Raw genomic sequence first — 26,556 nt, 5'->3', positions numbered from 1 at the left:
AAAAAAATAAAATCTTTCAAAAAGAGAGGATTTAAGTTTCCTAGTTTTGCACCCACAGCCCTCAGTGACCAAGTCCTCAGCAATCCGTCTCTGCTATTGTCCAGAACTCCTGGACAACATCCTCAGTTCCAACTAGCCAGCTATACTCATGTCCCCCAAACCACCGTGTGTGTGTGTGAGGTTCATTTAAGTAATCTCTACACCCAATGTGGGGCTGAAACTCATGACCTTGAGATCAACAGTTGGATGCTCTTCCAATTGAGCCAGCCAGGCGCCCCAAAAAACCACTTTGTGTTTCTATACCTCTGTATTGTTTTTGCTCGTGGGACCTCGGTGTCCCAGGTTCTCTGGTCTTCAGCCTAAGCCCCCTTTTGAAGTGTCCAAATTGTAATCCTGTCAGTCTTCTTCCCTCAAGTAACTTTCAGAATTTCTGAAAAATTCTCTTAAGTCCCCAAAATCATTCTGTTGTCACTTGTCACCATGCAGTCTCTCACGCCAGCAGATGACAGCCTGCTTCTGCAGGCTGCGTTCTCCAGGGACCGTTCTGTCCTGGCGCACTCCCAGGCTACGTATTCGCTTCCACACAGGATGGCTGCATCCAGACTATACCAGTGTGTGGAAGGAACACGGGGCTGCGGGCAGCTGGAGGAGATGTGTGCACTTACTCAGCCGCCCTTCCCCTCCCTCACTCCACACCTGCACTCACACCCCCAGGGCCAGCTTCTGACAATCAGTCTGAGAACAGACACTGGGTGTCGATCCCGCGTCCCGCACCATGCTAGGCACTGGGGATTCAAGGGTGGACCACAGGACACAGGTCCTGTTTTCAAGACAGACATTGAATAAATTACTATAAATAGGTCAGGCGAGCAAATAAATTCTTTTTTTTTTTAATTTCTTAATCTTTAAGTAGGCTCCACACCCCACGTGGGGCTTGAACTCATGACCCTGAGATCAAGAGTCACACACTCCACCGACGTGAGCCAGCCAGGCACCCCAGAGGTGAGCAAATAATTCTAAGTGTGCAAAATGCTGCCAGAGAAATTCTTGGGAGTACAAGCTTATGTCCTCTACATTCTCTGGGGCCCAGAGTGGGGAAAACTAGTGTTCCCACCCTTTATATCATATCTAGTCAAGTTAATAATAATATAACCTATAAAAAAACAATTACAGGGGTGCCTGGGTGGCTCAGTCGGCTGAGCGTCAGACTTCGGCTCAGGTCATGATCTCACGGCTCGTGAGTTCAAGCCCCACGTCGGGCTCTGTGCTGACAGCTTGGAGCCTGGAGCCTGCTTTGGATTCTGTGTCTCCCTCTCTCTCTGTCCCTTCCCCGGCTTGTGCTCTGTCTCTCTGTCTCTCTCTCAAAAGTAAATAAAAATTTAAAAAAGAAAAGCAATTCTGAACTTAAGAAAGACAGCAGACAGTTTAGCTCCTGGTTTTTTCATATTTCTCAATAGAGAATGAAAAGAGCCAAAATTCACACTTAAACTATGTGCTTGGCACTATTCTAACAATTTTCACAATAACCTATGAAGGAGTTCTATTATTTTCCCCACTTTACAGATGAGACAACTCAGGCACAGAGAAGTTTTAGTGAGCCCAAAGTCACACAGCAAGTCCGGGCAGAATTCAGAATCCAGGCAATCTGACTGCTCAGCCCACATTCTTTAGTGGGATGCTATTATACCCCTATGGAGATAATTTGCATAATCACAGATAGATCATTAAAGTGATTATCCCCAAACAATGAAGCAATCTTTCTTCAAAGGTATTTTGCACCCCCACCTCTACAGCAGAGAGAAGACCAGCCCATCTGTGAGTCCTGGACTTTTGTCCCAGCGCCAGGCTCCAACACCCACCACATCACGCCTCCCCACACGGGGTGGGAGTTGGGGGGAAGGCTCTTCTCTGTTGCTGAGACTCCCCCCCCCCCACCCCCGGTGCTGTGGAACCCCAGACTGAGGCCCTCCCAGGCCCAGTTCATGCTGCCGTCTTCCATCTCTGGATTCAGGCCGCAATCCCCGTCTGGGGACACGCTCTGACAGACAACCTTCACTACTGGGCTCAGGGACGGCGCACCTTGCACGGAGCTGATGCACAGACAGAATCGTTGACTGGCTGACCTGGTGATTGAGGGAGAGTCCCCAGGTTGTAGGGTCTGTGTGGTAGGGCAGGACGGGTGCGACACTTCAGTTCTCAATCTGACTTTTCCTACACGGTTTAAAAAATATCTGTGGATGTCATGAACATGTCTGGAAAATATTCGCCCAGTAGACGCGGAATATGCCAAGCACTGGGCTGGGCGTCACAGGTGACACAACCCGTCTCCCCCCGAACTCTCTAGCTAATTGGTGGCTGCTTTTCAGGTAAATCCACAGGCACAAATCCAAGGTCATCACTCTTGTCCTTACGACACACAAACACAGACTCCAAACTTGCCTCTCCTCAAAGTCCCAACATTTCTCGAAGGCTCTCTGTTCCTCTGGGTACAGGTTGGTCATTTTTACCATGAAGGAAACCTAAGTTATATATTCATTCTTGGAAAGTAATGAGGAAACAGGAGAATGTAGCCTAAGAGACCCGCTCTTTCCTCTCTTGCCACCTCAGGAAGACCATCGGGGCAACTCTGTTCAGAGGTGGATCCTCGGCCAGCTGTGGGGCAGCCGCAGAGGTAATTTATTATGTGCTAAAAGACTTCAGAACATGATTACTTTCAGAACATAACTTTTTTATTGAGGATTTTAACTGGGACAAACGAAGCAAAGGAATTGTTATGCATTTTACACCCCTGGACGTGTAAATCTTTATGCAATGAAGAAATGCAATGCAATGAAACTCAAATTTGAAAAGCTAACAGTTGATAATAATGATCAGTGGAGAGATGGTCAGTTTTCTGCCACAGTTTCAAGCTAAAATTAATTAGCTTCTAAAATAAAATACGTGGAAAATCGAGGCCTTACTTGAATCCTAATGCGACAAATACGGACTGGATTTTTAGTTCCTTGGAACTTTCTGTAAATTGTCCACAACTATATTGGTGTAGACCGTGGTAGGGATGGAGTTCGGTCCCTATGCTACCACTCCAGGCAAATTTAAAGACAGGCATCTTGTACTGTGTCCTTCTGTTCTATGCGGCTTCTCTACATTTTACTTAAATTAACTGGCAAAGGAGATGTTTACCTATAAAATGACGTCAAAATAAAAAGTTGGTAAAAACAGTAAAATCGATAATCTGAAAGAATACTGTTAAGACATTTCCCCCACACCGTAACAGTGGTATAGAACATGAACATGACGCCTGATCGGATCCACAAGAAAGTAAGAAAATGTCTGTTCATGAGACTTTGTTGAAGGGTAGCACATGCCAGCGGAATCCTGAAAAAGATAAACCTAGGTTATTTAGTCTACAACTGCATGTAAGTAATAATCAACATATTTAACTACTATATATTTTCTGCTAAAATGTCATGAAACTTACATCAAATCTTTGACAATTAAATTGGTGTTAACTGATACTTTAAAATATTTACTGACAGCAGTCTACTGGGCTAACAGTACATATGTACAATACAAATGCATATAATTCTCGACCTTAAGGAACTTATAGTCTAAAAGGAAATCTTCTCTTTTGAAAAAGTGCTTTTTAAAGTGCTAATATTGCAAAAATTTGTTTTGCAATTTTCTTCTATCTTTGCTTTCCTTTAGAATGTGATCTTTACATACTACGAGGGAAGCAACTTTGTTTCTTTTGTTTATCACCACAAAATGCCCAACACAGCGGGGGATACACAACTGGCACTTAATAGTATTTGTTAAGTGATTGAATAAAGATACTTAGAAACTGCTTCAAATGTGCTAACAATCTTTTATATGACACTAGAATTCAAGCACCAGATTCTGTGATATACAGACATTTACAACATCCTTACTTATCTGCCCTAGAAGCTACGGTTCGACAAACTAGAGAATGTGTTCTACTGCATCTGAGTCACACATTTCGCTCTTAAATAAGGACGGACTATTATTAGACAGGGACAACAGAAAAGAGGCCAGGGGGGACGTTTGTATGGCTCTCCAAATAAAAGTGTAACTTATCAACTTCTAATTTTGACAAAAACACTAAATATCATCCATCATCTTTTCTCCCAGACATAACATTGCACTAGTTGCTAACTCCCATTGTAACAACCCTGTTAATACCCAGTAATTAAATTGATTGGTTGCAAATTCCCCTTCAACACTTACATATGCCGTCACTTTAAAGATGGAAGAGGTAATTTGTATTTTCTTGGTTTGAGGATTCTTTCGAACACTAAAATGGGGGGGGGAGGGATACATTTTAAATATAACAAGCATTTACATAATACATTTATTTTTGTTTATTAACATTTATTCATTTTTGAGAGAGCATGAGCGGGGGAGGGGCAGAGAGAGGGGGAGACACAGAACCCGAAGCAGGCTCTAGGCTCCCAGCAAGTGTTCAGCACAGAGCCCGATGCGAGGCTCAAACCCACGAACTGTGAGATCATGACCTGAGCTGAAGTCAGGAGCTTAACTGAGCCACCTAGGTACCCCTACATTTTTTTTTAATGTTTATTCAGTTTTGAGAGAAAGAGAGAGACAGAGCATGAGCAGGAGAGGGGCAGAGAGACAGAGAGGGAGACACAGAATCTGAAGCAGGCTCCAGGCTCTGAGCTGTCAGCAAAGAGCCCGACATGGGGCTCGAACCCACAGACCATGAGATCAAGACCTGAGCTGAAGTCAGATGCTTACCTGACTGAGCCACCCAGGCGCCCCCCACCCCCCCTGCCTATTTTTAGTGTTTGGCATAATACATTTAGAATACTGATCCCTTTAGTATGCAGGTGTTCTTATGCATACATAATATAGAAATACACAATATCCGACTCAAATGGTTTGAAAAGGACGGACCCGCAGTTTTACCCCAGGATGGAGAACTGCAGAACAGGTAATTTTACAGTTAGAATATTTGAGGTCTGACCGAGACTCAGGATGAATGTTTCCCAAGCCAAAGACAATTATCAGAAAAATAAGAATTGATAAAAGTCCGACTGAAGTGTAGGCAGCGGTAAGGGGTAGGCAAAAGCGCGACTACAGAATTCAACAATGTAAACAACACGCCAGCTCTGGCACTGACTTGGTGGTTCATTTTGGGAAAGATTAACCTTTCTGAACATCAATTTCCTCACACGTCAAATGGGCATACTATGGTTCTTTTTAGAATTATGTGAGAATCGAGTGGGATAAGGTATATGAAAACTATTTGTTAAATTGTGTACTACTAAATGATATCATATTAAAATTATTTTCTTTCAGTACCTCTCTTTCAGTTACTCTCCCCCACAAGATTCCCTGCGGCAGCACAGAGCGGAAGCACAGAGAGGGAAGGAACAAGCTACAGAGAGCGATGCACACATGTTCCCTTCCTAATGCTTTACCATCTGCAAAATACCTTCATATGACTTCCTTCATATAAAGACCACACAGCTCCATGAGGCTGTTGGGCACGACTTTACCAGGTTTAGAGACAGTAGGGCCAGAGAAGTTAAACGAGACATTAAAGACATTCCAGCTGAAAGTGGTATTTCTGGGAATAGACTCCAGGTGACACAGCGTCCATCCAGGTCCTTTCCCTAGGTCTCAACCGCTCATCCCCTGCCTCCAATCCAGCAGATGTGCACCACAGGCAGTCCTCCTGGGTGACAGGGGGACGTCACATTGAAAGGAAGCTGGCCCCTTCCACACTTCACTAGGTGCAAGCATCTTTCTCCTTCACTACATATGAGGAGTGAGGTGGGCCAGGAGGAGAACGAAGGGGGACTGTGTCCAGTGTGTGTGTGTGTGTGTGTGTGTGTGTGTGTGTGTGTGTGTGTGTGTGTGTTTGCGCACCTACTGGAATGGGCAGACCTGAGCCATGTCAGGGTTAAAAGTTCTTAGGCAGTTTTCGTTTTTTTTAGGCAGCTTTTATCTGCAGAAATCATGCAATTAATTTCCATATCCTTCTACGACATGGATTAAGGTCATTTTATTTCTCTAAACACTTAACATATACTGCTTAAAAACTGAAGACTATATTTGAAGTTCTGTGCTTATCCAAGGGGTAACTATAGTCACTCCATATAAAACATTTATACTGCACACACCTACATAACCACCCAAACCAAACTACAGAACATACCTATGGTTATATCCGATTTTAAGTGTTGATCTGGAGATGGTGATACGGGTATAAATATATAAAAATTCACTAAGCTGTAGGTCCACTATAATTTGTTCACTTTACTGCATGTAAATTAGCCCAGTAAAAAACAAAAACAAAAACAACCTAGACCAACCCTTGTGAAAGTTTGTACTTACCAAATAAACTGAGAAGAAAATGTAGTGTTTGACACTTCATTTAACAATCACTTAACACATACATGTACTGTAGTGTACTACTTACCGAAGAAACTACCATTTGAACATTATTAGAAGTTGGTTCCTGGGTGGCTCAGTTGGTTAAGTGACCAACTCTTGATTTGAGCTCAGGTCATGATCTCATAGCTCTGGAGTTTGAGCTCAGCGTCGGGCTCTGTGATGACAGTGCAGAGCCTGCTTGGGATTCTCTCTCTCTCTCTCTCTCTCTCTCTCTCTCTCTCTCTGCCCCTCTCCCGCTCTCTTTCTCTCTCAAAATAAATGAATAAACTTAAAAAAAAAAAGAAATAAGAATCCCACTGCTTAATTAGCATTTGAGGGCCATAATCTAAGCCTCACAGTTTAAATAATAAAATTTCACATCTCAGGCAGATACGCAGTTTGGAAAACCTCTCCAAAAATTTTGATCGGAGCCTGTGTTTAATATTGACAGTAGAAAAGACAAAGGCTTCCATTAGTAACTACAGAATTATTTCTGCGTAGACATTTTTCAAATGTAATGAAACAACTGGTCATATTTACTCTCTAATGAACTGACTCTAAAGTATTACCTATATTATTTAAAAGAACCATAATCCTTGAAAAGGCGGCACTTTCCAGAACGTTTCAAAAGGGTATTTTATGGGACTTGTAATAACGGATGAGGGAAAACATATCTTCAGAATGTTCTCACCCTTTGGTTTGAGCCAGAGACCACTAAAATCAAGCTCTGTGACGTGCCTCCAACACGGACACACATAAGGGATGCACGTCTTTTCTGGAGCAGATTAGTGATGACGTTTCTCTGCAAGGGCAGGTTAGATAATGTAAAGCAGCTACTGCGTGTACAATTAGAAAGACAGCAGACGTTCTCCTAAAAGATGTGTAAACACCCAAAATTCAAGTAACGGGACAGGAAAAAACAATATCCTTGCCGGTTAACTTGGCTTGTACAAGTGACTTGTCTGGATATGTGGCTCAGGATGACAAGGTACTGACAACTGCTGGAGGTCCACGGGTGCTTCCCCTCCACGTGCATTCCTCCCGAGAAGCGACACCGATCCACCCTGCACCCTCACCTTGACCAAATGCCACCGCCTCTGACCCAAATCAGCACAACCAGCTAGAAAAGCCAGAGGCAGTGCGAGTGATAAGCAAACCGGCACGGCTCTGAAGGGACTCTGTGATCATTCAGCCCATTCAGTTGCTTTGCACTGGCACTTCAGCCATCTTAAGCGAATATTTATTCTAATCATAATTTTCTTCTAAAGTTGTTTTGGGAAGACAATTTCACATCTCCTCCGCACTTAGCAGAGAAATTCATCAGCATGCTTCAACTTGGATCATCATGAGAAAGAGTTAATGGTTCTCAAATAAGAGTAATGCTGTAATTGGGCTGGTTCCTTCTCAGCGTCCCCTGGAATGGCAGACTAGTGACGTGCGTGTCTCCCCTGGACAGGGGACGGGCTGCCCTCTCTGCTGGCTCTTGGGGACCACATTCCATCAAGACTTCCCTAACACAGCCACCCTAATAATGTCCTCTTTTCAACTTCTGGGGTATTTATTACAGTATCAGGAGCTGCAAACATTTGCCTATACAAAATCGAACATTTGATTTCATAACAATCTTTCCTTATAAAACCTAAACTATTACTTAATATGTTAGTTTCTTATAATTTCCTTAAGGTCAAGGGCTGTCTGATGCTCCTCTTGTAGTCTCTTCGGAGCCTGGCAGAGTTCTGTGCACAGTATTAACACTTGTCGGTTGCCCGCCTAAGGGATTCTGAGGGCGTGATTCTCTTCTTCCTGTTGGATGCCGTGAATTCTGACCACTCATTTTACCAGTGGCCATTAACCCTGGAGCCATAGTTTCACTTAGCACCCAAGCAGTGTGGAAGAGAGTCACAGGTGAGAATCCAGGACAGGGGAGGTCAGGGAAAACAGTTTCTTCAGGGTTTAGGTTCTAAAGTTACTTCTGTTTCAAACACCTCCGGCAGAATCTCCTCTTGCATAGCACACGATGGTGACGAATTCCACACGTTCGTGTGGCCAGTGAAGTACAACACAATGTCGTGGCAGCAGTGTGCGCACACATGTGTGTGTGTGTGTGTGTGTGTGTGTGTGAGACTAGGTGTACCACAGAGTATCTGCAGGGAGTGCTGGAAGCAGGCCTACGGGTTTTCACGAGCTGAATATAAGGACAGAATGTTTTGGATTTGAGTATGTATATGTTTTTCTCAAATTCTGTTTCTAACATTTTTTTGGGCAATCTTTATGTATTGGCAGAGTAACTTTTCCACAAAAATCAGAGGCAAATTAAAGAAATAATTTTTGTTTTTAAAACCGTATCAGAGGGGCCTCTGGGTGGCTCAAGCAGTTAAGTGTCTGACTCTTGGTTTTGGCTCAGGTTATGATCTCGCGGTTCATGGGTTCCAGCCTTGCCTCCAGCTCTGAGCTGACAGCGAGGAGTCTGCTTGGGAGTCTCTCTCTCTCTCTCTCTCTCTCTCTCTTTCTCAAAATAAATCAACTTTAAAAAAACTATATAAGAAAAAGAATGAAGTGAAATAACTACATCACATAGTTGTCACACAGCTGAATGACACACAGAGCAGAAGTGAGATTTGAGATGCTGAGTGCAAGTAATGATCGAGAGTTTTACGACAAGCTAATTCTGTTTTTTTCCGATTAAAGCAAAATTTTGTAACTAAACTCTGCTTTCACTTGTTCCTATCCCTTTTGCCTACAGACATGATCCAATATCTTCATCACTGAAAAGCCCAACCCAAAGTCTAAATAAATGATTATAAAGTTTTTATACCAATTAGATCTTCAAAGAGAAAAAAACAGAACTAGTGGATCACCTAAGCAAACCTGGAATTTAGAATTAATTTAAAAATGTAAAGTTTGGGGCGCCTGAGTGGCGCAGTCGGTTAAGCGTCCGACTTCAGCCAGGTCACGATCTTGCGGTCCGTGAGTTCGAGCCCCGCGTCAGGCTCTGGGCTGATGGTTCGGAGCCTGGAGCCTGTTTCCGATTCTGTGTTTCCCTCTCTCTCTGCCCCTCCCCCATTCATGCTCTGTCTCTCTCTGTCCCAAAAAAAATAAATAAAAAACATTGAAAAAAAATTTAAAAAAAAAAGTAAAGTTTATGCCTAAATAAGAATCTTTCCACCTCTTTACAAAAAAGGTAATTGTTCTACTATTAGTCAAGCAAATTTACACAACCTGAGGAATCTTGTGTTCTCCTGAAATGTGAAAAGAGACCTGGGGTAAATGTCACAGGAGACTTGGGGTAAGTATAACAGGAGTTCTGGGGTGGGTGTGACAGGAAATCTAGGAGAAGTGTGAAAAGAGACCTGGGGCCAACATGACAGGAAACCTGAGGTGAGTGTGACAAGAGACCTGGGGTGAGTGTGACAGGAGACCTGGGGTAAAGGTGACATGAGACTGGTGGTAAATGTGAAATGAGACCTGTGCTAAATGTGACATGAGACCTGGGTGAGTGGACAGGAGACCGAGGTATCTGTGACAGGAACCCGGGGTAAGTGTGACAGGAGATCTGAGGTAAATGTGAGAGGACGCCTGGGATAAGTGTGACAGGAGGCCTGGGTTAAGTGTGACAGAAGACCTGGGGTAAGTGTGACCCAAGACCTGGGATAAGTGTGAAAGGAGACCTAGGGTAAGTGTGACAGGAACCTGGGGTAAGTGTGATAGGAAACCTGAGGTAAAAGCGACATCAGACCTGGGGTGAATGTGACAGGAGACCTGGGGTAAATACGACAAGAGACCTGTGGTAAATGCACAGGACATCTGGGGTAAGTGTGACAGGATTCCTGTGGTAAATGGGACAGGAGCCCTGGGTAGGTGTGATAGGAGACCTGAGGTAAAAGTGACATCAAGCCTGTGGTGAATGTGACAGGAGATCTGCGATAAGTGTGACAGGAGACATGGGGTAATATGACAGGAGACCTGAGGTAAAAGTGACATCGGACGTAGGGGTGAATGTGACAGGAGACCTGCGGTAAGTATGAGAGGAACCTTGGGTAAGTGTGAAGGAGCCCTGAGGTAAAAGGGTAGTACACCTGGGATGTGGTGACAGGAGACCTGAAATAAATTTGAGAGGACACCTGGGGTAAATATGACAGGAAATCTGGGGTAAATGTGACAGGAGACCTGGGGTAAAGGTGACATGAGACTGGTGGTAAATGTGAAATGAGACCTGTGCTAAATGTGACATGAGACCTGGGTGAGTGGACGGGAGACCTAGGTACCTGTGACAGGAACCTGGGGTAAGTGTGACAGGAGATCTGAGGTAAATGTGAGAGGACGCCTGGGATAAGTGTGACAGGAGGCCTGGGTTAAGTGTGATAGGAAACTGATGTGATAGGAGGCTTGGGATAAGTGTGACAGCAGACCTGGGGTGAGGTGACAGGGGACTCAAGGTAAGTGTGACAGGAGATCTGAGGTAAATGTGACAGGATGCCTGGGATAAGTGTGACAGGAGACCTGGGGTAAGCACGACAGGAACCTGGGGAGAATGTGACAGAAGATCTGGGATAAGTCAGCCGCTAAGCAGGCATGGAGCGAGTAATCCGTTGGATGGGGAAGGAAGCACAGTCAGATGAGAACCGGGAACTGGCTGCTAAAGAGAGTCAGGGAGATGTGACCATGTCCCAACCTGGACGAGAAGGGAGAGGCCGGAAAAGGGGTTCGAAGCGGTGCTGTTCTCACACGCTTTGGTGCTTGGCGTCAACAGGACCCAACAGACGCTAGGCGAGCCCAGCATAGTTAAACAATGCACTCCGTTAACCAGAGATTTACCTACTGTAATCTAGCAACATTACCTCACTAGATCTTTATAGATAAGCTTTGTTGTTTCCAGATACGGATTAAGCACATCTTCATACTGACAAAGGGCTCCACCAAGGCAAAGATGTTTGAAAAGACAAAACAGGAACTCTTCTCTATCAGCTTGGCTAAATATTTCATATTTTTCTGAGTCTTCCACTAGCAAAACCTATGGAAAATGATAAATTCATCTTAATCTAACATGATTTAAGGCTCTGATTTTTGTTTTCAAAAGTTTCCATTTATGAACTTACAAATAATCCTAGGCCTATGTTAACAACCAATCCTGAACAACCAGAAAGAGTAATCGGTGAGACCTGCACTCATTTTCCCTCCATGTTACCATTAGGTACTGATGCTCAGTTAAAGGAATAAATCTAAATCTTCTCCTCTTCCTCTTTATACCTTTGTTCTAATTTGTATCTTTAGTAATGGTTTTAGCACTACTGCAATTTTAGTGCTGAGTCACCTTAAATCTTATTTGGAAACAAGGGACCATAAATAAATGGAGAAACTTCTCCATCCCAGAAGGTCTGTAGCCTTTGCTTCAGTCTGGAAGCTGGCCCTCATTTTCTAAGCCCTACCCCTGCACTTCTGGATGACCACTTTCCTTACCACCCCTGCCCCGGCCCACCCCCATTACTCCATTTTGAGCTATTCAGGTAAGTGGACCATCATAACCACCTCTTTTCCTGCTGTCCCCTAATATCATCCTACCCATCACCCATCTATACTGACTCTTGCCCTCTGGAGACTTCACCACCTCCTTCAGAAAAGAGCACGACAGGGTCGGACGTGGGAGGGTTTCTTACACCATTGGCCATCCCACACAACTGATTAACTCGATTGCGGTAGATACGAACAAGGTGACGAATGTAAACCATAACACACATTTCTTTTATTGAGTTGTTTATACTCCACCCGCTTGTAAAAAGAATGTGAAGTAGCTAACAGTAAAATACCGACACGGTATGAAAAGTAAAAGGCAAAAACCTGTAACCAAGAAACAAAGTGGGAAAGAAAATACATACAACAAGGAGTCGGAATGCTGTAAAAATTGTACATGACACTAACACTACCAAACAGGTAAAGGAGGGAAATAGGAGTTATACAAAATCACTGTCTAGTAGCAAGAAGTGCACTCAAATTAGAAAACCTGATCAAGCTTCACATTTGATTGACCCCGATCTCAAATGAATATTCATCACAAGGTCAGCGTAAAAGAGGCACTTAAAATAAACTCTGTGGTGTTGCCAGTGTGCAGGTTACTTACAATGAGTTTATGAAAGCCAAAGTCACACGCAGTAAAAGGTGAGGGGAAGTGGTTTACAGTTTATTACTCCCTGGGTGTGCCACACATATGGCTTGGCCCATCTCCCCTCCTTGCCTGCTTCTCTCCTTCTCTCTCTCTCTCTCTCTCTCTAAGGAAATGATGTGATATTGAAGCCTGAGTTTGTAGCTACCTAAAGACCTGGCTTAACACAGGAGCGACTAAAGCTCTCAGGAATGACGAATGAACGCATTCCTCGCATGAGCACTCTGGTTACTGAACTGATTAGGCTGCGCAGTGTAAAAATGACAGAAATGAAAATATTTGGGGAATAAATGTGGAAGCGGGACCCACCTGCGGCTGATCTCCCCGTGTGCTTCCACATGGGGCCCTCAGGGAGGAGGTGTGCAATGTGGTTAAGGAGCCAGACTTGTGAGCCGCCTGCGGAAGGTGGTTATCGGCAGGCCTCAGTGAGGCGGTGTGACGGGCTTGGTGCTGCTGCATGGCGGAGGGCCCTTTTCAGTTCAGGCTAAGGCTGGAGGTTATTTATTGATTTATTTTTTCAGCCAGAAAGCAACCAAGTTAACACCTTGCTTGTCGCCACAGGGCGGCAAAGAACACGAGAGCGAAACGCAGAGGTAACTGGAAGAAAAACAGTGTGGGTACTTCCTGAATTCAAGGGCTACGCATGGAAGAAGACCAGCAGCAGAGGGGAGCCTGGGGGGCTCAGGTGGTCGAGCGTCCGACTTCAGCTCAGGTCATGATCTCACGGTCCGTGAGTTTGAGCCCGCGTCGGGCTCTGAGCTGTCAGCACACAGCTCAGAGCCTGGAACCTGCTTCAGATTCTGCATCTCCCACTCTCTCTGCCCCTCTGCCACTCATGCTCCCTCTCTCTCTCAAAAATGAATAAATTCTAAAAAAAAATTAAAAAAAGAAAACCAGACGACAAGCAGCAGAGCAGAGAAGGCGCATCCGTCTCTGGAAAAGTCCGTTGCCAATGCTCTCAGTATAAGTGAGGGTGAGCTCTCTGAAATTAGGGGACAGGGCCTTGTGATAGAGAGGTACATGTGCCAGCAGAGATCGAGGACAGATAAGAAGAGCTGACATAGTGCCCCAAAAGGAAGAAGACCCAGACTAGACTAGATACTTTGTAGAGGTTAATTTCCAGTCCTTGGTAAGGAAGAGTAGAAATTATTATCAGATCCCCAAGGTACGGTGCTTATCTTGTGTTATACATACCACCTAACTACAGAGCAACTATATATCGTCTCCTCAGTTGTGTTTGGACACCCTCAATGAGTGATTTGATTGTCTTCTTCAACTAAGGGTTCTTTCAGGTGTTCTGTTGGTGTAGAAGAACGCAGAGACTGGCTGGATGCCTCCCAGTCTCCTACAGACAAGATGTCTATGTCCAGAATGGTGTGTCAGGGGCTTCCCTAGGTCATTCCCATCTGGATTTACAATAAATTCAACTTATACACCTCCTTATTCAACTTACACATAGCGACATCTCCTAAATGTAGAATAATAGTAATTAGTGGCTAGTCATTACTATTACTGAAAGCTTACTAAATACTAGGCATTGGGCTAAATAAACACTTTAAGTGCATTATCTCACATAATTTTTTTTTTTTTTTTTGAGAGAGAGAGACACAGTCGAGTGGGAGAGGGGCAGACAGATGGAGACAGAGAATCTCAAGCAGGCTCCGAGCTGTCAGCACAGAGCTCGAATCCATGAACTGTGAGATCATGACCTTAACCGACTGAGCAACACGGGGCCCCTCACATGATTCTTGCATCATTCTTATTTTATAGATGAAAAAAATGAGGCTAAGTACCACAGTTATTAAGTGGCTGAGCCTGTATTTGAATCTATGTCTATTTGATACCAAAGCTTTATTTTTTTTTTTAATAATCTCTACACCCAATGTGGGGCTTGAACTCATAATCCTGAGATCAAGAGTTGCCCGCTCCAACGACTGAGCCAGCCAGGAGCCCCTGAAGGCCCTAATTTTTTTTTAATGTTTATTTATTTTTGAGAGAGAGAAAGACAGAGTGCAAGCAGGGGAGGGGCAGAGAGACAGGGAGACACAGAATCTGAGCTGTCAGCACAGACACTGGCGCGGGGCTCGAACTCCCGGACCACGAGATCAAGACCTGAGCTGAAGTCAGCAGCTTAACCGACCGAGCCACCCAGGCGCCCCTGAAAGCCCTAATTTTTGCCCATTTGGTAAATAGCTTATCTCCATAATTTAATGATAATAAGGGGAGCCTGGGTGGCTCAGTCAATTGAGTGTCCGATTCTTGATTTCGGCTCAGGTCATGATCTTGATTTTGGATTAGGTCATGAGATGGGGCCCTGTGTTGGGTTCTGTGATGAACATGGAGCCTGCTTGAGATGCTCTCTCTCTCCCTCTGCCTCTCTCCCAGTTGCTCTTGCTCTCTCTATAAATAAAATAATGATGATAATAATGCATTTCATTTTAACATGTCACACTTTTTAAAAAGTATATTTAAATGCTCTCTCAACTCATATCTCAACAGTTTCAACAAGACAGAATGGGAATTTTAATCTCTATGTTGTACAGATAAGATCTTGGGGCTCAAGATATTGATTTGCTTAGTTACTATCTTATAAATAATAACTCAGGAATTAGCTAAATAATCTATGTCTTCTGATTCAATACACCTCTTGCTAAAAAAAAAATTAGTTAATCGAATGGTTTTTTAAAAAGTTTATTTATTTTGAGAGAGAGAGAGAGAGAGAGAGTGAGTGTGAGTAAGGGAGGGATGGGGGCAGGTGGGAGAGAGAGAATCCCAAGTAGGTTCCAGACAGTCAGTGTGGAGCTCGATGTGGGGCTCGAACCCACAAACCACAAGCTCATGACCTGAGTCAAAACCAAGAGTTGGACGCTTAACTGACTGAGCCACCTAGGCGCTCCTAAAATGGCTTTTTTGATCTCAGCTGTGAGACAGAACGATTCTTTTACAACAGGGATATTTTTAAACAGTCATTTGATATGTTAAGAGCCCCATATCGAAGAAAAATAGCCATGAGTTAAGCAGGTCAGGGCTTCTCGGCCTTAGCACTATTGAAATTTTGGGGCAGAGAACTCTGTTGTGGGGGGCTGTCCTGCCCACAGCATGATGTTTAGCAACATCTCTGGCCTCTATGCATGACTGTTAGTAGCATATGGTTGAGAACTACTGAAATACACAGATAGTTCAGTTGATAGTAAAAGTCCCATCCAAGAAAAAAATCTACCAATGTAACTGATATTACTGATCATTAATAATTGATAAAAGGTGTTTTAGGTATTTTACATAGGTAAAAGTTTTTGACATTAAGCATTTCCTGAAATAAAATTCTATTATGAAATTTTAAAAATCTATACTTACTTTTCGTAATTCATCAGATATAGGAAAGGGATCACAAAAAGAATCTAAACACTTAATGATATGTCCATCATCGCGTACAATATCTTCATCATATAACCGACGAAAAAATGACATTGAAAGCTGTGTACAAGGAACATTTGTGGCTTCAATTTTTTTCACTTCAGATCCTGAAAAAAATTTTATAGAATATAAACTTATTATTCTCAATTATTTCCAAAACAAATATTACAATGCAGGGATTCTAAGTAGTCAAATAGGGCATATATTTTGGTATATTTAAAGGACACATTAGGGATCTTATTAAATTCTTAGTTTGCCGTTTGTTCATTTTTATTAATCACTAAAAGTCTGTAACAAAATTTCACCATTTCAGCCCTAGAGTATGTAAATTAGAAAATGTCTGAAAATGAAATCATTTTTCGTGTAGTAGGGGATTCTTACATCAGTTTTAATCCACATATCAGAATTGCCTATAAAAGCATTGGAACTGCTTTGTGTGACTTTGGATTTATATTGTGCTCAATGCTTTATAATTTGTATTACAAAAACTTTAATTAATGTTAAGTAATGGCTGTTTGTAAAGTCCTGAGGATGTCTTGAAATTTCTTCTCTCCAATAAGCAATTTCTCCCTTGTGATCTCATTTACAGTGTTTATGACCCAAAACCAGCTTTTCCAAGTCAAGGTAAGTTTCAAACCAGGCCCTAATCAAGTTATGACAAGTTTGGAATTAGAGAAATTTGTGACCATGATGTTTTGTCTATTTTCGTCTTGTAGCTCGAGTTTTTCCCTGCATACCTTCCCCACCCCAAACTTACTTCCTAAATGTGTCCTTTAGGAATGGATTTTCCGTTACTAGAGGTTCTTCTCAATTACAGAAAGACACAAAGACTAAAATGAATATTTATTATTGCCTCAGTTTCTTTCCATTTCTCTCTCATGCACTCATATCCACACACACACTCAGATATAAAGAGGTGGTGGTCTTCTTTGTTCAAAGTTCTCCCTAGAACAGCACACCGAGGTGTAGGGGCCCTTGGTGTGACCTCTCCCTGATACGCTTGTTCGGTATTTACGCCGGAAGCAGCTCGAGCTTGAGAAGAGTGAGGCTGGTGATGATCTGCGCTTTTCCTTCTGGTTGCCCACCTGGAGTCCTGCGAGCACCTGCCACTTGTTCTGGGCTCGAGCTGGCCTTGTGTGGACACGCAGTGGGCGTCTGGAGACAGGAACTGTGTATGCTTCAGTAATTTCGAAAACTACACTTCTAGGAAAAGCTCCTTTTGTTTCAGGGGAAAAAATCCTGTGGGGGATTAAAGGGACAAGAGACCACAGAAAGTGACAGAAGAGTTGTGAGCACTGCAAGAACAAAGAACTAGAGCAGTATAGAGCCAGACGGTCTTCAAAGACGGGTTGGTGGCCACAGGATGAGGGACGGACACTGGGCAACGTGCCATTCTTTAAAAAAATTTTTTTTAAATGTTTCTTCATTTTTGAAAGACAGAGACCGAGCACAAGCAGGGGTGGGGCGGGGAGAGAGGGGGACACAGAATCTGAAGCAGGTTCCAGGCTCTGAGCTGTCAGCACAGAGCCCAATGCGGGGCTCGAACCCACGAACCATGAGATCATGACCTGAACCAAAGTCAGATGCTCTACTGACTGAGCCACCCAGGCCCCCCGGCAACATGCCATCCTAATAAATGACTCTAGCTCTGATTTAGGGAGTGGCAGGAGGGTTGGGTTGGTAAGATAAGGTAATTAAATTCAAACCATGTACTCCGAGGTATAGAAATAGCATTTGCGAGGGACTGAACTGTGTTCCTCCAAAATTAATATATTGAAATACCACAATGTAATGGTATTTCGAGATGGGGCCTTTGAGAAGTAATTAGGGTTAGATGAGGTCATGGGTGGGGTTAGGACTTCTGTCAAATCAATTCTGAAAGGACACAATTCAGTCCAAAGCATTCTGCCCCTGGTACCCACACCCCCAATTCATGTCCTTCTCACATGCAAAACATGTTTATTCTATCCTAACAGCCCCCGAAGTCTTAGCTCATTCCTGCATCAATGCTAAAATCTAAAGTCCAAAATCTCACCTACATATCACCTAAATCAGATATGGGTAAGAGGGAGGTACACCTCATCCTGGGGCAAAATTCCTCTCCATCTGTGACCCTGTGAATCCAGACAAGTGACATGCTTCCAAATACAATGGTGAGACAGGCAGAGGAGAGACATCTTCATTCCAAAAGGGAGAAACAGAAAACAAGGGGTGATGGTCCCAAGCAAGCCTAAACTTGGCAAGGCAAATTTCATTAGACTTTAAGCCTCAAGAATAATCATCTTTGGTTCAATGCTCTGTCTTCCAGACCCGCTGGGGCGGTGGCCCAGCCTCTGAGGTTCTCCCCCAAAAGGCACAGTGTGTTCCTGAAACCGAGGGTGGCTCTGATGATCTCTGAACTGCCTTTTAGTCCTTCTTCTCTTCTCCTGCAGAATGGCCATGTGTCAGCCAAATGGCTCTATCGTCTGGTCCCGTGGGATCTAAGAGGTATGACAGCCTTCATTTCATCTCGTTTCTGTCCCCTTTAGTTCAAACCGGCAGTGTCTTTGCCAGTACAATCCCCAGTGTAACTCTGGCTTCTGTTGAAATGGCTGATTGAGTCCATGAATTACACACATGCTCTCTTTATCAAATGGTTGCCCAGCCATATTTGTTCTCTTCAAAAGAATCTTTCTCATTTTTTACGATATGAAAAGGCTGAGAATTTGCCAAATCTTCAAGCTCTGGTTCCTTAACGAATCCTTCTTCAATCTGTCTCTTTCCTTTCCTACTTTATTACAAACGTTCGGGAAGAACCAAGCTGCTCCTACAATAGTTTGTTTCGACACGTCCCAGCTAAATATATAATTTCATCACTTGCAAATTCTACCTTCCCCAAAACACCAGAACATAGTTCAGCCAAGTTCTCAGGCATTTTATGGATTGTCTTTCCTCCACTTTCTGATAACAAGGTCCTCATTTCTGTGTGAGACCTCACTAGAATCAAGCTTAACATCCGTGTATCTGGGCTAGCATGCACCTCAAAACTCTTCCACCAACACCCGTGATGCAGTTTCACAGCCACTTCTAACCTTTTTAGGCATGTTACAGAAACATTCCAATTCTTGGGACCAAAATCTGTCAGTCTGCTTAGGCGGCTATCACAGAAAACCAGACTGGGTGGTTTAAACAACAGACGTTTATGTCTCACAGTTCTGCAGGCTGGGAAGCCCAAAAACCAAGGTGCCAGCTGATTTGGCTCTCGGTAAAGGCTCTCTTCCTGACTTGCAGACGGCTGCCTTCTTGGCTGTCGGCACATGGCAGAGAGCTCTGGGATCTCTTTCTCTTGATGTAAGGGCATTCATTCCATCAGAAGGGCTGCTTGAGATGTAGTCTAAACCTAATTAGCTCCCAAAGGCCTCATCTTTAAAAAAAAATTTTTTTTTAATATGTATTTAGTTGTGAGAGGGAGAGACACAGAGTGCAAGCAGGGGAGGGGTAGAGAGAGAGGGAGACACAGAATCTGGAGCAGGCTGCAGGCTCCGAGCTGTGAGCACAGAGCCCGACACGGGGCTCAAACCCACAAACCGCGAGATCATGACTTGAGCTGAAGTTGGACGCTCAACCGACTGAGTCACCCAGGCGCCCCAGGCCTCATCTTCAAATACAATAACATTGGGGGTTAAAGCTTCAACATAAGAACTTGGCGGGGGGCGGGGGGCCACAATTGAGTCCATAGCACATGCTATGTGTTAGGCAGAAAATATGGTAAAATCATGTCTCCACCATTTATAAGACATGTGATGCACTGCTATGATCACATACAAAGTTAAGAATGTATTTTTTCCCCTTGATATTAGCATAATACACAGGTGTCTATTTACTTGGTGTCCAAATTGGTGTTTTCTGACAACTTCATTAATGCTGAAATGGCAGAGACAGGATAGTGTAGTGGTAAAGACCTTGAATTCTGGAGTCCGGCCAGCTGTGCAAAACTGCAAATTATTTAGCTCATGAATCTGACTCTTCATTTGGGACATAGGGACATATAATAATACCTCTCTGAGTTGGTCTGAGAGTTAAAGGAGGTAATGGGGGCATGTGGGTGGCTCAGTCAAGCATACCGCTTTGGCTCAGGTCATGATTTCGTGGCCTGTGAGTTCAAGCCCCACATCAGTCTTGCTGCTGTCAGCACAGAGCCCCTTCGGATCCTCTGTTCCTCTCTCTTTGCCGTCTTTCTTGCGCTCTCTCAAAAATGAATTGAAAAAAAAAAGCCATTTAAAGGATGTAATGACTATAACGCCCTTAACTAAGCACATAGGAAGCATCCATTATATGTCACCCAAAAAAGGGCACAGTGTGTCTGTATGAGGAGGGCTGCAGCATCTGGGAGACAGGGACCGCGGCAGAAAGCCCTGGCAGTCCAGGCCCAGGCGAGGGCAGCAGTGAGGGGGATCCTTCACCACACTCTTTACCACTGGTTCACTTGCTACAAGAATGTCTTTTCTCATTTTCAAAAGCTGTTTATTTTAACAGCTGGCCCTCAGAGGAAAATTGGAGAGAAGACGGCTGATACATCAGAAACAGAAAAGCTGGTAGGAGATACAAAACAAGCTAATGGAAGAGTACAGCAATCCCCTAGAAACTTCTACTTCTGAAGTAGAGTGCTACCTCTTTTGCCCAATTTTTCAGAGTACTTCTAATTGATTCTGCCAGGCACATGTGGAATTTTAGAACCTCTCTTTTTGCAATGCGTTTTTTAGAAATCAGAAAAAAGTCAGTACTGTTTGTCAGTACGGGGGAAGATTGAACTTTTTTCAACGAACCTTATTTTTGTAAAAGAACTGACTGAAGTTACTGTAAAAGTTTCATAAACTCTTTGCTACGTGCCTGTGCTTATTTCCTTCTGAAGATTTTGAACCTGTAAGTACATTTGCTCAGAGAGTCAGTCTAACTCTGAAAGTATTCTGAAGATCACCCTGTACCAGCTTTTTGCTCTATAAATTTTACAGTGGTTTTTAGCCAAAAGCAATAAAATGTGACCTACTAATTCTAACGTCACAAATCTCGTTCTTGAGTAATACTTTCGGCAAAGTCATTTTTGTGTAAGACTACTAGAATTCCATGAACATGCAATGTAGGAATTTACCAAAACAACCCCATCTAATTTAAAATCCACTTACATTTTTCTTAAGCACAAACCCACATTACTAACCAGATTTTCCTCCTAAGTGGAAGAATGACTGGTTCTATTGTTAAGACACTTCAAACTAACATTTAAAATATAGTGGTCATGTTTTTGTTTTCAAAACACTCTTCTATTAACTCTCTGGTTTACTCCTTAACCTGAGAGTTATTTAAGAGATTTGAGTGCTATTGTTTGGGTAATTTTGCTTAAAGATTCCTACCTATGTTTCAAGGTACTATGAAATTATTACATAGATAAAATTTTCTTTTTGAGATTTTAAGACTCTCTTCCATGACTTTGTATGTTATTTTATGAACATTCCATGAATGGCCACTTCCTCGGTCAGAAATCCGCTGCCCCGCCCTGAATGCTTTTGCTCCAACACCCTCACATCAGCAGAACTCTACCTGACACTCTCCTCCTTTTGCTCCTACTGCTATGGTAGCACACTATTGCACTATTTTTTTTTTAATGTTTTTATTTTTGAGAGAGACAGAGAGAGAACACGTGTGCGAGCGGCAGAGGGGTAGAGAGAGAGGGAGACAGAATCTGAAGCAGACTCCGTGCTGTCAGCGCAAAGCCAGATGTGGGGCTCGAACCCACATCCTGTGAGATCATGACCTGAGCTGAAGTCGGACGCTCACCCGACTCAGCCTCCCCAGGCACCCCTCGCACTATTTTTTTTTTTTTACATATCAACCAGTTTCTTGAGCATCATTTTCTTGTGTTCACCTCACTGTTCCCTGCATCGAGCAGAGTCCATGGGAGACACACAATAAATACCTTCCCAATGAATGAAAAGAGAACTGGTGCTCCAGGACAGGAGCAGTGGGCCCCCAGGAGAAAGACGCAGGGCAGGCCTGGCACAGCTCATCATGTTTGACCTTGATGTTATCAAACAGGTGAGTCATTATTCACAATGTGTATTTTAATAATGAAAATTCCAAAGGCAAAATTTTGTTATAATAATAAAATCATCATCTGAAAAGATAAAAATATGTTTTACTTACCTAATGTAATCCATTGTCCAGAAGAATCTGAAAGTAACTTCAAATTAGGAATAACATTTGGGTCTTTAAAAAAAGCCTAAAATACAAATTTGAGGGGAATAAGTTAGAAACTGTATTACAAACAATATCAAGAATTAATTTCTAAAACAACTGTAGTAAACTCTCACTTGATCGGGGAAGGACAATTTTATTTTATTTTTATTTATTACTTTTTTAATGTCTATTTTTGAGAGAGAGAGAGCGAGCGAGAGAGCGTGAGCAGGGGAGGGGCAGAGAGAGGGAGACACAGAATCTGAAGCTGGTTCCAGGTTCCGAGATGTCAGCACAGAGACTGACGTGGGGCTCGAACTCATGAACCGTGAGATCATGACCTGAACCAAAGTTGGACGCTCAATGGACTGAGCCACCCAGGCGTCCCTCATTAGTATTTGTGATCTAAGGGTAGTAAGAACACACTGAACAGATGTAAGCAAAGAAAGAGCTTAAATCAGTCCTATTTTTTACCATGATTCTGGCAGCAGCGTGGAAAATGAGCTGAAGGGTTATTAAGAGAATAGGTAGAAGGGAAGGTACTGCTGTAATCCAGAAAGATCTGATGTTCACATCAGTCAAGATGATAGCAAGGGGGGGTGGAGAAGTGAATGGACTCAGTGACTGTTTAGGAGGACAAAGGACAAAGGGCGAGGGAAGAACCACAGATGATGCATGAGAAACTGGACAGAATGAATGTCATTTCATGAGAAAGGGAACAGTGAAGAGGACCAGGTGTGCAGGGTGAAGATTAATATGTTCCGCAAGTATTTCTGAATACCTACAGCATGACACACACAAGTTCCTGTGCCACGGAGTTTACATTCTAGTGGTGGAAGATAAACACTTCACAGGTATCATCTATGCCCAATCACAAAAAAGAAAAAAATAAGTTTTCCCCAAAACTAGTCCTCAGGAAAAAAAAAAAAAAAGCAAGTTGATAACTTTATAAATTCAAGCTAAAGAGTGTGCAATTATCTTTATTTAATATTTTATTTTCTTTTAAAGTTCATTTCAGCTATTTTGAGAGAGAGAGAGAGAGCATGGGAGGGGCAGAGAAAGGACAGAGAGAATCCCAAGCACGTTCTGCACCGTGTGCATGGAGCTCAAGGTGCGGCTCAAACCTACGAACAGTGAGATCATGACCCAACATGAAATCAAGAGTCAGAAGCTTAACTGACTGAGTGGCCCAAGTGCCCCACAATTATCTTAATCTATATAATATACACTTTGAAAAGAAATATAAGCTGGAATTAACCTCAGTTAATACTGATTTTGAATGCCTTTTAGATGTCTTCTGCAAAAATCAGTACAAGGAGAAATTTAATTCAGATTTAGTAATTATCCCTGGGGGGAGGGAGTATCAACTTACAATTACATTTTATATGCCATTATAAATGGAAGCAGGCTAAGTGACCTGCAGTGAAGTGACCTAGAGCCAGTGGAAATAAGTCTTCATAAAGGCCCCTCACATAAAGCAACACGAGAATCATTATGCTGTTGGGGTTGATTATGCACCGAAAGAATAATAATAATAATTTTTAAAAAGCCCTGTCCTAATATATGCACATGGCATTTTGGGTATGTTATAGAATTTCCAGTGGGGCATTAGAAGGAATTCTCTGTATCTCAACTTTAGGAAAGCTGATGTGCTTTGGGAAAATGTTACATGATTCCCAAACAAGTTACAGACAGGATAACAAAGAAATGAATATCAAAATGCATGTAAAGATTAAACTTACTTGTTTCAGAAATGTGAGCGTTAAAAAAGTATTCCTAAACTGATATATTATTTTATATAACATAGAATGTTAAATGTACGTCTATTCTATGCCATTCTATTTCTATTCTATGAAATCTAGCAGATTGCTGGTTTCTGATCCAGTATCCATTCTCTTCTTCTTCCTTAAGGAATCCAATTTTATTTGGGATGGCAATGTGCTCAGCTAAAAGTCTGCACCGCCTAGTCTCTGTGTTATGAGGTCATGAGGTGTGAGCAGAGATGTTGGCGGACCTTTAGAAAGCTCTATAAATTGCTTCTTTCCCCCCTTATCCTTAGTCCCGTGGTGAGGATGCCAACACTGTATACTGAGCCCAGAGCTCTCTCTTGACAAAGCAAGATCTCAGATTCAACAATCTAGGATCCCACCACTTGCATGCACTTCAAGTTCAACGTGCCTAAAGATGAACTCATTTTCCTTCTTCTTTTGCATTTTCTAGGGCTTTAACAGCATCATCTACCACTCCAGTCAACCAACTCAGACATTCGCTCATCCCACACTCCCCTTCTGCCTTATTCTCAGTATCTTATTAGTCCTGGAGTACTGCCTTTCTCTGAAACGTCCGTCCAGGCCTCCCGGTGCTGCTGCCCTAATTCAGGGTGTCCTATGACAGCGGTTTTGTCTGGTGTCACTGATTCCAGACTCAGGCCTAACAATCTATGCTCCACATTTCTGCCAGGGTGACCTCGGTAGTTTAAAGTTTACGATCTTCTCGAAAAACTTTCAGTGACTCTTCACTGGCTAGATAAAGCCCAAACTCTTCTGGGAGGCACACAAGGTGCAAAATATGGTCCCACCCATCTAACATTATCCCCCCACTTTGTCTACCTGACAAACTCCTGCTCACGTTTCAGTGCCCATCTCAAGTGGCTGGCCTTTTGTAAACCTCCTCTGACCCCTCAGCCAAAAAAAACCCAAACCAAACCAAACCAAAACAAAAAAAAAAACCCAAACAAACAAAAAAAAGGCGGGAAGTTCCCCGCATCAAGCCAGGCGGGCGCGTGCAGTTCTGCGCGAAGCCCCGGCCCAGTCCCCCGCCAGGCCTGCCGGCCGCGGGCAGGTACCAGGAGGACCGTCACCCCGCGGCGGCCCTCCATCAGCGGCCGCGGGGCCGCAGGACGCACAGCGTCACAGACCACAGACGTCAACGCCGTCCAGCTGGCGAGGGAAAAACCGGATTTCAAATAACGTGACTGAATTTTAAGGAATGCACCAGAACTTGTTCTCCTATGTGTCCCCCTCTTTCCAAGCTGCCCCTTCCAGCAGCCGAGTGCTCCCCCCGGAACCCCCTGTGTGCACGTGCGGGGGAGCAGTCACAGGAGCGCTCTGACTCCGGGAGCCCACAGAAGTCTCCAGAAGTCCTCTGACGCCAAGTCGGGGTACACGGAGGACCCTGCGGCGGGGCAGCGGGGGCGGGGTGGTGGGCGGCCCGGGCACTGGGAGACCGCAGGGACACAGGGGGCGGGGCACCGGGGGAGGCCAGGGCACGGGGACGGGGCCGGGACACCGGGGGGTGTGGGGCCGGGGCACTGGGGGACCGCAGGGACACGGGGGGCGGGGCACTGGGGGATGCCGGGACACCCGGGGGTGGGCCGGAACGCCGGGGACCGTAGGGACAAGTCCCGGCTGGCGCGCGTCCCCACGCCGCCGCGCACGCAGACCCCAGCCCGGGCGGGGCCGCAGCTCAGTCGGCGGACACCCGGGTGGGCGCCTCTCCCTCCCGCGCACCAACCATGACGAAGTCGTCCTTGCGATAGGCCTGGAACGTCTGGTCGAAGCCGAACGCCTGAGCCGCGACTCTGCCCAGCATGGACCTGCGGCGGGGCGGGAGGAAGGTCAGCGCGGGCCCGGCGGCAGGGCGCGCTCGCGGCCGGCCCGCCCCGCCCTCGCCCTCTCACCACTGGCGGAGCCGGCTGGTGGTCTCCTGGGTGCTCAGACACTGGAAGGTTCTCTGAGGCAGGAATCTGAAGTAGTAGCTGCCCAAATCCCTCGGCTCCCCGGCCGCCATCGCGCTCCTCGCTCGGCTTTAGTGCGTACCGTTTCCATGGAGACGCGGAGGCGGGGGGGGGGGTCAGCCCGGCGCTGCGGGGGCGCGGCTACGCGGTTCTTCCGGGGAAGGAAGCCAGGCTCGTGGCGGGGGCGGGGCGAAGTGAGGCGTTGGTTGGGGAGGAGCCACGCGAGTAGTCAAGTCTGTGATTGGGTCGGGGCTCTGCGGTTGGTGGGAGCGGGGCGCGGTGGGGCGGGGAAGGGGCCACGCGGAGGAGGCCAGTCTCGCGGCGGGGGCGGGGCGAGGCGGAGCGGGAGCGCGGCGAAGTGGGACCGCGGCGGAGCTGAGCGGAGGAGTACAGGCTCTGTTTGGGAGAGGGACCATACGGTTGCTGGGGGCCAAGAGTCCAGGCTCACGGCGGGTGCGGGGCGGGTGCGGGGTCAAGCGAGGGAGGCAGAGGGCGGGGCTAAGTGAGGTGGGGGCGGGGCCACTCGGAGGGGGCGGGATGGAGCGGAGTCGCGTAGGGGAGGCTGGGGACGGGGCTAGGTGGGGTGGAGGCGGAGCCGCGCGCAGGGGGCGGGGACATGCTGCCG

The 26,556-nt window shown here is 44.8% G+C and overlaps 1 protein-coding gene across 1 annotated transcript; it reads right to left on the bottom strand.

The window, feature by feature from the left end:
• Positions 1-2,707: 2,707 nt before the first annotated feature.
• On the bottom strand, positions 2,708-26,229 carry CFAP300 (cilia and flagella associated protein 300). Its single transcript, XM_043579163.1, has 7 exons — positions 25,875-26,229; positions 25,709-25,790; positions 22,166-22,241; positions 15,929-16,095; positions 11,256-11,428; positions 4,246-4,312; positions 2,708-3,375 (listed from the first exon to the last, which is right to left on the bottom strand). The coding sequence occupies exons 1-7, from the start codon at positions 25,982-25,984 to the stop codon at positions 3,247-3,249; spliced, it is 804 nt and encodes a 267-aa protein (XP_043435098.1). The 5' UTR covers positions 25,985-26,229; the 3' UTR covers positions 2,708-3,246.
• Between the last annotated feature and the right edge of the window lie 327 nt (positions 26,230-26,556).

Source organism: Prionailurus bengalensis, chromosome D1, assembly GCF_016509475.1.
Source record: "Prionailurus bengalensis isolate Pbe53 chromosome D1, Fcat_Pben_1.1_paternal_pri, whole genome shotgun sequence".
NCBI classification, from domain to species: Eukaryota; Metazoa; Chordata; class Mammalia; order Carnivora; family Felidae; genus Prionailurus; species Prionailurus bengalensis.
This window is presented reverse-complemented; position numbering and strand designations above follow the sequence as displayed.

Excerpts from the sequence above, each read along its gene's own strand:
- CFAP300 (XM_043579163.1), bottom strand. The coding sequence starts at position 25,984 with ATGGCGGCCGGGGAGCCGAGGGATTTGGGCAGCTACTACTTCAGATTC. Across the intron at positions 25,791-25,874 it reads ACCAGCCGGCTCCGCCAGTG|GTCCATGCTGGGCAGAGTCG; the intron begins GTGAGAGGGCGA and ends GCCCCGCCGCAG. Across the intron at positions 22,242-25,708 it reads GCAAGGACGACTTCGTCATG|GCTTTTTTTAAAGACCCAAA; the intron begins GTTGGTGCGCGG and ends TTTGTATTTTAG.